This window comes from Podarcis melisellensis (genome assembly GCF_964234715.1).
Source record: "Podarcis melisellensis genome assembly, chromosome: 16".
Classification (NCBI taxonomy): Eukaryota; Metazoa; Chordata; class Lepidosauria; order Squamata; family Lacertidae; genus Podarcis; species Podarcis melisellensis.
In genome coordinates, this window is record NC_138533.1 from 11,581,639 (window position 1) to 11,594,742 (window position 13,104).

The window sequence follows — 13,104 nt, forward strand, 5'->3', positions numbered from 1 at the left end:
CAGAATCCAAGGCTGCATTCCAGCCAAACAAACACTTCTGGGGCACAAAGCAGGTGAGAGGTGCAACTTGAAGAAAGTTCTGAGAATCAGATAGGGAGGCCTGAAGGTCTGCACTTGGCCCCTGGGGCTGAGGTATCCAGCTATGGCTGTAAAGTGTATGTTGCCATTGTACAGACAACTTGGCAAAATATAAGCCCCCCTCTCTCTACATACATATTACTATCGTAACTACAAACTTATTTTTGTTTTGTTGTTAGTTTACAACAAACCCTTAAATAAGCACAGATGTCACTGTGATTTACAAAGGAAATTTTATCGCTCAATGTTTACACCAAAGCAAGCCTTACAGCAAGAAGACAAAACAGAAGAATCTCTCCATTGAAGAGACAGTAAAGTCCTCCTAGATCCAGCTTCTGCAAAGTTCTGAGTTTAGAATAGAGTCCAGCCAGCACAGACTCTTTTTGCTTCACTGCTATTTCTTCCAGGGCCACGGCTTGTGAGCCACGTTCTCATCCGTCTTTGATGCCTCTTTCAGGATCTCCATTACCATGGCGTTATGTTTTTGCCGCTCAGTCAACACCTGTGGGGCAGCATCAGCAAACTCCTGGAGGAAGAAATAAAGATGTTTAGATTAAGATCCAAGAGAGGTGCCTTCAAAGGTGATGTCAAACCGCTGGAGAGTTTCAGCTACGACTACAGAGACAGACACGGGAGGACTACATGTGCCCATTGGGGCCAGTATACTCTACTCTGACTGGCAGCAGCTCTCTCAGGATTTCTGGGGTCTCTTTCTCGTCAGCTGCTACCTTTAGCCGGAAACGCCACGGGCTGAGCCCGGGCTCCCCACAAGTGTACCGTCGCTTCCTCTGACCTCCACCGCAAACCCCGGAGACTGGAGCTTTCGCCCACCTTCGCCATCTCCTTTCTGCGCGCTTCGTCCGGCGCGACCACGGCCCAAAGCACAAGCCCTGCGCCCGTGAACCCCGCCACGAACAAGATCCCCTTTGCTACGCGGTAGGCAGTCTCCATGGAAGCAAACGACACCCCACCGCTCCAAAAACACTCCCCAAAAAACAAGCGGGAAGGACCAGCCTCCCTGGAAGGGCGAGGGGAAGAAAAAAGGTGGCGCACCACCTAGCGAGCAGAGGTGTGTCTGGGCTAGAGTGTCCCGGCCGCAACCTAGAGATAAGAAAAGGAGAGAGTTATGGAGATGTTAAAGGAGCGCCAAAGAGGGAAGGGGGTCTTGCTCTTTCTAACTCGGGTCTTCATTTGTGTTAGAAGAATTATTTCAGATTTGGTTTTTAAAATTTGCCCTGAAAATGCCGTAGCTCGGTGGCGGAGCATCTGCGTTGCAATGCACAAGGTTCAGTCCCCAATGGCATCTCTGAAAGAAGCTCCTTGCCTGCAACCCTGAAGAGCCACTGCCAGTCAGTGTAGGCAGTATTGAGCTAGAAGGGCCGGTAGATGGAAGTAGCAGGCAGCTTCCTCTTCTTTTTTCTGTGTTACTCTGAAGGAAAAGCGAAGCTGATGGGAATTGTAGTCCAAAATATCTGGAGGACACCAGATGGATAAAGGCGTCCCTTGAGAGTGCTCAATTTACCGCATGCTAAGTAGAGACATCATTTTGCCAACAAAGGTCCGTATGGTTAAAGCCATGGTTTTCCCAGTAGTGATGTATGGAAGTGAGAGCTGGACCATCAAGAAGGCTGATCGCCGAAGAATTGATGCTTTTGAATTATGGTGCTGGAGGAGACTCTTGAGAGTCCCATGGACTGCAAGAAGATCAAACGCATCCATTCTTAAGGAAATTAGCCCTGAGTGCTCAGTGGAAGGACAGATTGTGAAGCTGAGGCTCCAATACTTTGGCCACCTCATGAGAAGAGAAGACTCCCTGGAAAAGACTCTGATGTTGGGAAAGATGGAGGGCACAAGGAGAAGGGAGCGAAAGAGGACGAGATGGTTGGAGAGTGTTCTTGAAGCTACAAACATGAGTCTGACCAAACTGAGGGAGGCAGTGGAAGACAGGAGGGCCTGGCGTGCTCTGGTCCAGGGGGTCATGAAGAGTCGGACACGACTAAACGACTAAACAACCTTGCAATCCTATTTAGCAAACTAAGCTAAATGCTCTGAAACTGCCAAGCCTGCCTGATATTTATTGGCAATTGGCATCTATTGATTGCTACTAATTACCTTATGTGACGGGTTTCTTTTCCCCTGGAAAAATAAAGCACAAGGGTGGTGGGAATCCCACCTCACAACACTGGTGAAAAGATGCCAAAGGGATTATTTTATGGTGCGTTGGAAACCGTATACAGTATCGGACATTGCAGAAAGAGCTCACATCTTCTTCCCGCAAAGGATCTTAATGTCTCATAATGACCAAAGAGCCGAATGAGATTATCCTCATATTCATTATTTTATATAATATTTATTGAGTTTTCCAATTTAACAATCCAACAAAAACCACAATAAATACATTCCAAATTATAATACAACCAAGAAGACCAAATTTTATGCCAAATTATATATATTTTGGGTGACTTCCCATGCTCTGAAGTTCGTATTATTTTAGGAATGAGTAATTAACAATAGAAATAAGTAAAGTGCATCTACCTTGCATGCAGCAGGTCGCAGGTTCAAGCCCCAGAATCTCCAGATCTGAAGCCCTGGAGAACCATTACCAGTCAGTCTAGAATCAGAGAATTGTATAGGACCCTGAGGGTCATTTAGTCCAATCCCCTGCAGGAAAGAGAGTCCACCTGGTCTTGTGGGAGTCTGTTTTCCTGTCTAGACAATCCAGAGCTAGTCGGGACCAATGGTCTGACTCACTGTAAGGCACTCCCTGTGTTCCTTGAATGGGAAGTTGGGTTCTGGCTAAGATTAGCTTGCATTCAACTAAATTCTGCATACCCATTGAGATTCATGGACTTCAGTTAATCATGTCCATTAATTCCAATGGGTCGACTCTTGAGTAGAGCTAGCCCTGGTACAACCTACTGTTTTGGATTTTTGCTGGAAGCATTTTGTATACTCTGAGCATTTGTATTTCCACTTTCAATGCCTTTTCGTTGCCTTACAGAAAACTGTTACACAATAATAATAACGGTAATAGGGTAGTAGTAAGCTAGTACAGCGGTACCTCAGGTTACATACGCTTCAGGTTACAGACTCCACTAGTACCTCGGGTTAAGAACTTTGCTTCAGGATGAGAACAGAAATTGTGCTCTGGCGGCGCGGCAGCAGGAGGCCCAATTAGGTAAAGTGGTGCTTCAGGTTAAGAACAGTTTTAGGTTAAGTACGGACCTCCAGAACGAATTAAGTTCTTAACCCGAGGTACCACTGTAATTATTTTAGAATAAATAAGAACATCGGAAGCTGCCTTGTATGGAGTAAGACTATTGGACCATCTAACTCCGTATTGACCAGCAATGCCTTTCTGAGTCTCTTTACACACTATAGCTCTAAAACAATTCAAAGCAATGCTTCCTTTTGAATTATTTTGGGCATTGTGGCTTGTTCAGGGTTGCTGGGAATTGTTAAATAGTGGGTAGACATAGCAGACGACGCAGCGATTTCTCCAAAGCAGCTCTTTATTTGTAAGCTGGAACAGAACTGAACAGCAAACAGCTCAGCTGGCCTGCTTTTATAGGCAGCCGGCTGTCAACATTTATAGCAACAACAACCCAGGGTTTCCCGCCTAAAGTAACTGACGTGGACCTGAGTGAAAACTATATACACGATACTCCTGGTGGCCAGGGTGAGAACTTCAATACATAACAGGAATAGTAAGTCTGTGAGAGGTAAATGACAGTGCCCAGAATTTTTTTGAAGGAAAGAACATGTTTCAAATGTGGTTTAATGGTGTAAAGGTAAAAGGTTCATACGCCAAAGGCTTGAGGGGAAGGTGGGATTCATGATGGAGCTTGGAAAGAAGCAATGACTGTCATGTGCGTAGGTGTTCCAGGAGGTAGTTGCAGGGAAAGGGGTGGCACGTGGGAAAAGGCTGTTTCTTTGCCCTGCCTTCTATGCAGAACAGAGTGCTCTTTGTTCCACAGCAACCTCAAGCAAAAATGTGGAAAGGTAAAAAGATTTCCTTGGCAATCTAGTAAGGCAGTGGTACTCCGAGGGTGTGGCATGCAACATTGGTGTGGCAGGAGAGGGTGGCAAGTGTTGTGGGAAGATTCAAGGACAATCAAAGAAACCTTTAAACATTTCAGCGTCGTATAGTATCAAAATAATTATTTTTTATTTGCAGAATGTGGATAGATGTCTTTTCAAAACGAGAGCAAGAACATCAAGTGATACTGAAGACAATCGTAGCTGTGTTTCCCAACGTATTTATTATCGATTAAAAAATTGATGTGGCACGAGCACATTTTTATTCCCAAGAAAAAAGTTTGAGAACCATTGTTATAAGGTGGTTTTAGCCTGGAACACTCTGGCAATGGAGAGAAAGTTATCTTCTTCACCGCTTCAATTTCTGGGAGATAAGTTGCTTATAAAAGACCAGGGGAGGGGCCGGTTAAAACAAAGAAGCAACCTAAAAAATGTGGCAACCCTACACCTCACTATTGGCTCGTCCGATGAAATATCACCTTGTGCGTTAAAAAAACAACAGTATGATATCACAATGTACTTCAGTGTATCCGAAGTCGGGGAATGTGATTTTGTGGCTATGTACACATTGAACGGCGTTTCCGTGCGCTGCTCTGGTTCGCCAGAAGCGGCTTAGTCATGCTGGCCACATGACCCGGAAGCTGTACGCCGGCTCCCTTGGCCAGTAAAGCGAGATGAGCGCCACAACCCCAGAGTCAGCAACGACTGGACCTAATGATCAGGGGTCCCTTTACCTTTACCTTTACACATTGAAAGGCCCCATCTGTCACACTGTGTTTCAAGTCAAATTTCTGCATTCCTGTACACACCAGAGAGGGGAACGGTGTCTTCACCCGATACTGCTTACCTGATTTGTTTCCCCAAACTGGGAAAGCCCACCTGCCACAGAATTCCTATTCAAGGAAGACGTCTTCTGCACAGGTGTGCTGTCATCTGCCTGAACAGTACACATCTCAGCTTGCATTTTCAAATCGGGTGGCAGGTGGTTTGTGGGGAAATGCATCAAACAGCAGAATTTCTAGATAGACTACGGGAAACGGATGAGTGTGAGGCTTCAAATGCACATTGGGAGCACATTGGAGCCAGAGTTTATGACAATGTGCACACAGCCAATGATGGTTTCCCTTCTCCCCTTAATTGGATTATCATCAGATTTGGGAAATCCAAATTAATTGGAGGGCGGGGGACTTGACTGAAGATGCTGGGAAGCCAGACACAAGTATCTTAATATCCACAGTAAATTTATGAGTGGATGAGCCCATTTAATCTCAGAGGATGCTTCACAAAAATGGATCATATGATAGGAGATGTGAGATTGTTGCCTGGATGAACTGAAGCAGGATAATGCTGTTAAATGTTGATTGCCCCTTGAGGGGCAATCCTTCAGGCGCCATATTGTTTACCAGCCCCTGCTCCTGTGCTGTTAGAGATGTTGGCGTCAGCAGACTAGCACACTCATCTCTGTGCTGTTTAAATAGAAGCCCCAGAGTTTGCTCTTGCCTTGCTGCCTGGGTGGACAACTTTCTGATTTGAATATCGTTTTTCATCTCTCGTACCACAGTACAGTGGTACCTCGGGTTAAGAACTTAATTCATGCTGGAGGTACGTTCTTAACCTGAAACTTTTCTTAACCTGAGGTTCCACTTTAGCTAATGGGGTCTCCCGCTACCGCTGCCACACAATTTTTGTTATCATTCTGAAACAAAGTTCTTAACCTGAGGTACTATTTCTGGTTTAGTGGAGTCTGTAACCTGAAGCGTCTGTAACCTGAGGTACCACTGTAATTTACTGATGCTGGGACTTTATTGTGAGGTTGCCTTTTTTAAATCAATGGATGCCTCCTTCAGTGATGCACATGCGTCAGAAAGGTTAGATACAAAAATGTATTATTATTATTATTAATATTATTTAAAAAACCAGAAGTCTCACTTGAGGGTCAAGCCACTATTAAAAGCAGAGGTGCAGGCCCAGCTGGGTTTGTCCCATCAGTTGGCAACCCACTTACACCTTGATATTTGCAATGAGGCACACACCACTGTCTGCTTTAAGTAAGGCATTCCCCACCCTTCGCACTAGCCCTGTGACAATCTCTGCCTTGAGCTCATTAGCTGTGCTTTGAGTTTCCATGATCTCAGAGGGCGATTAATATCCAGGGAATAGAGATGGATGGCCAGTGTCCTGGGGTGACCTCACCCCCTGGATCTGGAAGCCCCTCCTTCTCCCCCCCATGGCTCTGTTATTCTGTCCAGAGCCTGGGGAAGCGAACACCCTCTCTGCCCCACCAATTCCACCAGACAAGGAAGAGGATATTTCCACTTCTGCCGGAAGAAGGTGAGCCCTCAGAATTGGAAGAGGATCCACCCAAGATCTCACAGGACCGATTTCCAGGAAAAGGTGAGAAACTGAAGGGGAGGGGTTAGGGTTCCTCTTGTCAGATTCCCAACTGAACCTGCTCTCCTGCCTTGTTTTCGAGGAGTTCCTATAGGAACATAGGAAGCTGCCTTAGGCTGTCAGGCTGTCGGTCCATCTACTTCAGTATTGCCTGCACGGACTGGCAGCAGCTCTTCAGGGTTTCAGAGGGGAATCTCTTCTTCCCAGCCCAACCTGGGCATAGCTGTCAAGCGTTCCTTATTTGGCGGGACAGTCCCTTATCTCAGCGCCATGTCCCGCTGCTGTCCCTTATTGATGATGTCTCTTAAATAAGCTGCTGGAGGTAATGGGGCCATTTCTATGTCCAGCTGTCCTTTGTCAACAACAAATTGTTGCTGTTTTTTGTGTTGAATATATGCTATATGGTAATTTATGGACCTAATAGGTATCTAAAGCCATTTGCACGCAACAAAATATGTATTTTATCAAAGTAATTGTTGATCCCTTATTTTGACTGCGGATCCCTTATTTTCAAGGCTGCTGGTCCCTTATTTTCAAATCTGTAAGTTGACAGCTATGATCAGGGGCAATCTGCATGCAAAACAGGGAACCACTGAACCATGGTTCCCCCCTCCCAAATAACGTAAGATTCCATGGTTCCTCATAGTTCTGAAGGCAGAGCTGATTTATTTCATTTTATTAAGTTTATATCCAGGCCCAGGGTGGCAACCAAGAAGTAATAAAACAATTAAGAAATACGGGAGGGGGGAGAGCCAGTATAGGTGCAGACTGGGAAAGGCGTCTTCAAAGATGAATGCTTTCAGCAGGTGTTGAAAATAAAATATAGGAACATGTGAAACTCCCTTTTAGCTCACTCCATCTAACTCAGTTATTGTCTACGCTGACATATCAACCATAGATAAATAGGTTGAAGGGACAGTTCTGGCAAGGAATGTGTAGCCTCTTTAGTTACACCAGCTACCTGTTAATTCCCAGACCCAATTTCAACATGCTAGTAAATGAGGACTTCAGTATGGTATACTACACATTCTGCAATTGCAACTTTCCCCTCATTGCCTTGTGCACCAGAAATATTTTTAAGAAGAGTGAAGCTTTTATTCAGGGTAGAGACAAAATATCTGAGGTGGGGAGGAGGAGCTTCACCTCTTTAATTTCTGCATGTCAAGAACATGTTTGTTTGTTTGCTTTTTAATGTGGCAAAGTTCCCAAACAGCTTCTCTTGAGAGCGCTCACATCCACACTCTCCATTTAAATCACATCTCTACCACTTTGTGCCTTCCCTCTAATAATCTCGGGAGTTGTAGCTTGTTACGGGTGCTGGGAACTATAGCTCTGTGAGGGGTCTCCTCTCAGCACCCCTTCGCAAATGACAGTTCCCAGGATCCTTTGCGGGAAGCCACGACTGCTTAAAGCAGTATAGCAGCGTTTTCAACATGTGGTGAAGATGTGACCTCAGATTCTGACCAGCCCAACTTTGACATTGCTGCAAGTCCCTTAGAGTTTTGGGTTGCTTCAGGAGTTATAAGACTCTGCGTTTAATGAGTCTGTCATGCTTCGGAGGAGGACAATATTTCCGTTCCAGGGAGAGAAGGCTCCCCCAGCTGGAATATTTTTGCCACAATAGCACCCTGTTATAAGAAAAAACTGCTCCTTTTTCCCTTATGGGAAACCCAAGAGCCCGTAGGTTCTCTGTCGGAAGGAGAAAATAACAAGAGACCAACCAGAGAATATTGAGAAGCAAAGCAGCTAGTAAGCCTGATCTCTATTAAATTGCCGCAACAGGGTCCCCCACTCCCCCCATGCAGGGAGGGAGAAGAGGAACCCGGAACACTGGTGTGCAAGCTCTTACATAGACTTTTGAAATTGCCCACCCTGTAGCTCAAGACCAGCCCCCAAAATATCATACATACATCACAGAAAGAGGTGGTCCCCAGCAAAAATGTGTGTGTGTTGCTTCTCTCCTGTCTGCCAGGATACCGGATAATGCGTTATCTGGTTGCCTTTTCTGGGTTGCCTGGCCATTCCTTGGAGATGGTAAATACTTCCTGAATCAGATACTTGCCAGACTGTATTTACAGGGAGGTGTAAGCCCCTACAGTCCAAAGACAATTGGAAAGCTTTTCCCATTTCCTTCCTCCTTGCAGAGAAATATCTGAGGTCAATTTGGGAGAGTCAAAATGGTTTCAGGATTGCTCTTGTTGTAAACAAAACTCTGCCCAATTTCCCTTATGGGGTATCCAAGGACCCATATAGAGTCCTTACGTAGGTTCCCTATTGGTAGGAGAAAATAACAGAGGCCAACCAGAGAATATTGAGAAGCAAAGCAGCTAGTAAGCCTGATCTTTATTGATCTGTTGCAACATGGTTCTCACTCACCGCACGCAGGAGGGAGGAGGAACCCAGAACAATGGTGTGCAAGCCCTTATATAGACTTTTGAAATTGCCACCCTGTAGATCAAGACCACCCCCAGAAACATCATACATACATCACAGAATGGGTGTAGCTCAAGACACCCCCCATACATCATATCTACATCACAGAAAGGGCAGTCTACAGCAGAAATCTGAGTGCTTTGTTTACCTCCTGTCTGCCAGGTTACCTGTTTAATGGTCACTTGATTGGATTGCCTGGGGAGCCTGACCAGTCTTTTGTAATGATAAACACTTAATTCCTGAGCCAAATGTGCCCTTAAGACAGGATTTGTGAAGGAAAAGACAATGGGGAGGCTTTTCCATTTTCCTTTGACCTTGCAGAGAAAACATTTGGTCAGTTTGGGAATCAAAATGGTTTCAGGTCGGTCTTCCTGTGCTGATCTATGTACAGTGGTACCTCGGGTTACATACGCTTCAGGTTACAGATGCTTCAGGTTACAGACTCCACTAACCCAGAACTATTACCTCAGGTTAAGAACTTTGTTTCAGGATGAGAACAGAAATCGTGCTCCGGTGGCATGGCAGCAGCGGGAGGCCCCATTAGCTAAAGTGGTGCTTCAGGTTAAGAATGGACCTCCGAAACAAATTAAGTATGTAACCAGAAGTACCACTGTACATGCTTGGTTAGTACACTTACGAACATTTAACATATATCTAAGACCTCAAAATTCCTATCACACTCTCCTGTACTATACTTATGCATGTGCGTTTGCCTTGTACTTTTATGAACATTTATTCTCTCCCTCCCTCTCTCTCTCTCTCAGACCTTAGAATTCCTATAACAACCCCTTCACGCAGCATGTTCCACGTGGGCCTGCTCTTCTCAGAGGGAGGGAGCAGGCTGCCTATGCAGCCAGGGTCACGTCACCACAGACCCTTTGCTCCACATGCAGTGATGGGATATGTGGGCATATCTTATGGCTGAAGGATTATCTGGCCACGAGGACAAAGCGCTTTAGTGCTTCCATGAGATCCCAGGCCAGAGTCAGGGCACTCAGACCCTAATCCTTCTTAAGCGGCCGCACCCTGAGCTCTCCGCTATTAGAGAGGGACACGATTCTGAGGCCGCATGCACACCACACATTCAAAGCAAAACATGAAACAATCATGGCTTCCCCCTCAAAAAAAAAAGGGGGGGAGCCATTGTTTGTTATTACAGACCCTCCAAGTGTCCCTGTTCTCCAGGGAGAGTTGTGGATTTTCAGAAGCCGTTCTGATTTCTGATTTGATCTCAGAATGTGCTGCTTTTCCTTCAGACATCCCTATTTTTTATCAGATTAATGTTGGAAGGTATGTGTTAAGGTTGCTGAAAGTTGCTCAGAGACCTCTCTCTTCCTCCCACAGAACTACAAGTTCCCTGTGAAAAGATATTGATTGTTATACCTCTTTGGGAACTGTAGTTCTGTGAGGGGTTTCCCAACATCTCTGCACCCTTGACAAAGGACTGCTCCCATAATTCTTGGCATATTAAAAGAGTTTCAAATGCTTGTAAAACTGTTGGTTCTGATAACACAAGATTAGGCTGTGGTGACTGTGTCCCCTCAGATCTTGTTTTGCTTTCGTGTGTATTCATTTTTATTTTTTGTTATGGATAGGGGCCTCAAAAGCTGGAAGGGGCCTGAGTCTCTCTGGATCTCTCTCTCGAGAGCCTGCTCCCAGATGCAGTCATGACTGAAATGATGAGGGGCTGTGAGGGCCCTGACACCCCGCGCGAAACGTGTGCTGCGTGCCAGATGTCTACAGGAGGTCTGGATCCTGCCATGAGTGGTGAACCTGGTCCAAACACTGATCAGGAGATGCAGTGGATCTCAGCCAGGGAGGACAGTTCCCACCGAGCGCCTTGTTTGAACACCCAGGTAAGACGGGAAGGCTCTTTCGAGCTGTTGTCCACCTCCATCTTCAGATAATATAATTCCCTCCTGTGCAAGTTGAGCAGCTTCCCTTATCCTTCTCATCCAGCGTCTAAAGCATGAATCAGAAAGCCAGCGAATGTCCTCATTGATGTTCCCTGTTCACTAGGGTCTTGGCAATTGGGACATCCAAATGCAAGCTTTACAAGAGTTGAACTGCTAGCTCAAAGCAGTCTCTGTGTGTGAGCTCAGCTGCTTTGTCTACTGCAATTGGAGTCTTTCCCCCTAGTTATCGGAAGAGTTTTATTTACCAGAAAAGGAAATGGCAAACTGAAGATGACGTGAGCAACATAAACCTTATCACAATTTACTAACTGCAGAATTGTAAAGGTGGAGGTCAGCTAAGCCACAGCTGGCATAGCTGATGGTCAGGGATGATGGGAGTTGGAGTCCAGTGAGGTTTTCGGACTCCAACTCCCATCGGCCCCTTGCCAGCATGTCCAATGGTCAGAGGTGAAGGGAGTTGGAGTCCAACAACATCTAGAGGGCTACAGATTCCCCACAGCTGAGCTAAAGCAGCCCAGCAGGTGGTTGTCCAGCTCCCACTGGAGGAAGGGAGAACCCACCCATTCCTCTAGGGCAGGGGGGCCAGCAACCTTTTTCAGCAGGGGGCCGGTCCACTGTCCCTCAGACCTTGTGGGAGGCCAGACTATATTTTTTTGGGGGGAATGAACGAATTCCTATGCCCCACAAATAACCCAGAGATGCATTTTAAATAAAAGCACACATTCTACTCATGTAAAAACACACTGATTCACAGACCGTCTGTGTTCCGGATTGAGAAGGCGACTGGGCCAGCCCCGGCCTCTGGGCCTTAGTTTGCCTACCCCTGCTCTAGGGTATTTGCTCCATTGTCAAACTCACTCTGACTGTCAATAAGCTGCTTGAAATCTTCCCCCCTGTAACTTGTAAAGGCTGCATGCACACCACACATTTAAAGCATGCGACTTCCCCCAAAGAATTCTGGGAGCTGCAGTTTTGCCCCTATTATTCCCACACCCTTGTTGAACTACAGTTCCCAGGATTCTTAGGGGGAAATCCTGCGCTTTAATTAAACACATGGTGTGTAGCCTTCTTGGTAGTGGCACCCTCCCTGTGGAACGCCCTCCCACCAGATGTCAAAGAGAACAACAACTACCAGACTTTTAGTAGACATCTGAAGGCAGCCCTGTTTAGGGAAGCTTTTAATGTTTGATGTATTACAGTATTTTAATATTTTTTGGGAAGCCGCCCAGAGTGGCTGGGGAACCCCAGCCAGATGGGCGGGATATAAAAACAAAACAAAACCCAGCCTCTATGTCCCGAATTAAAAAAATCACCAACGTGTGAACAGGCCTTCCGTTCTTTGATTTGGATTAAAATTTCTTCTGCACTTCTCTCTCCAGCTCTTCCTAAGCCCTCCCCAGGGCCTGGGGGCAGATCCCTTCCGTGGCTCCCCCTCAGAGTCATGCAGCGACCTCCCTGGCGAGACCTACGAGGAGATGTCCAGGGACCCCCTTGAGCTGCCCTGCGAGGAGATGTGCGTCCGGCCAGCCCCTTGTGGGGGCCAGTGCCCAGAATCGCCATGTGAGGAACTGTGTGAGAGCGTCTTCAAGGGGCTGTATGAAGAGGAGCGTTATGTGGAGACGTGGTCAGGGAAGGCTCGCCTGCCCTCCATTGTAGTGGAACCCATCGAAGGAGGCGAAGTGGAAAGCGGGGAGCTGCGGTGGCCCCCCAACTTCACGTTGCTGGAGGAGGTGGAGCAAGACGAGCTCTTTGCTGACGGTGAGGAGGACTTGGGGGCAGGTGAGTCCTACTAGTGCCCACCCCCCAAATCCCAACTTGATCTGTGGGTGGGGCTTTTTTCAGCCAGAACTTGCTAGAACTCAGTTCTGGCACCTCTCAGGTGGGCGCCATTACAGTGGCACCTCAGGTTACATACGCTTCAGGTTACATACACTTCAGGTTACAGACTCCGCTAACCCAAAAATAGTACCTCGGGTTAAGAACTTTGCTTCAGGATGAGAACAGAAATCGTATTCTGCCAGCACAGCAGCAGCAGGAGGCCCCATTAGCTAATGTGGTGCTTCAGGTTAAGAACAGTTTCAGGTTAAGAACGGACCTCCAGAACGAATTAAGTACTTAATCCGAGGTACCACTGTACTGTTATTTTTGTTGTTTTGGTTTCATTATTTACGTATGTTTTAGCTTGTATTTTATTCTTGTGAACCGCCCTCATATCTTTTGATGAAGGGTGGCATAATAATAATAATAA

The 13,104-nt window shown here is 46.3% G+C and overlaps 2 protein-coding genes across 4 annotated transcripts in view; one reads left to right on the top strand and one right to left on the bottom strand.

The window, feature by feature from the left end:
• Positions 1 to 13,104, top strand: part of LBHD1 (LBH domain containing 1) — a 49,412-nt gene that overhangs the window by 34,997 nt on the left and 1,311 nt on the right. Inside the window, exons 1-3 of one of the 3 annotated variants that reach the window (XM_081892011.1) lie at positions 6,381 to 6,510; positions 10,536 to 10,796; positions 12,236 to 12,635. In XM_081892011.1, coding sequence (XP_081748137.1) covers positions 10,608 to 10,796; positions 12,236 to 12,635 — 589 coding nt within the window. In that variant the 5' untranslated portion in view covers positions 6,381 to 6,510; positions 10,536 to 10,607. Of the gene's footprint in view, positions 1 to 6,380; positions 6,511 to 9,691; positions 10,797 to 12,235; positions 12,636 to 13,104 lie in introns of those variants that run through there. The other 2 variants (XM_081892012.1, XM_081892010.1) reach the window with 2 other exon arrangements.
• On the bottom strand, positions 295 to 1,123 carry UQCC3 (ubiquinol-cytochrome c reductase complex assembly factor 3). The gene is made up of 2 exons (XM_081892095.1): positions 910 to 1,123; positions 295 to 604 (listed from the first exon to the last, which is right to left on the bottom strand). The coding sequence occupies exons 1-2, from the start codon at positions 1,027 to 1,029 to the stop codon at positions 473 to 475; spliced, it is 252 nt and encodes an 83-aa protein (XP_081748221.1). The 5' UTR covers positions 1,030 to 1,123; the 3' UTR covers positions 295 to 472.

Coding starts and splice junctions, on each gene's coding strand:
- UQCC3 (XM_081892095.1), bottom strand. CDS start 1,029: ATGGAGACTGCCTACCGCGTAGCAAAGGGGATCTTGTTCGTGGCGGGG. Junction 605..909: donor GCAGAAAGGAGATGGCGAAG/GTGGGCGAAAGC, acceptor TTCTTCCTCCAG/GAGTTTGCTGATGCTGCCCC.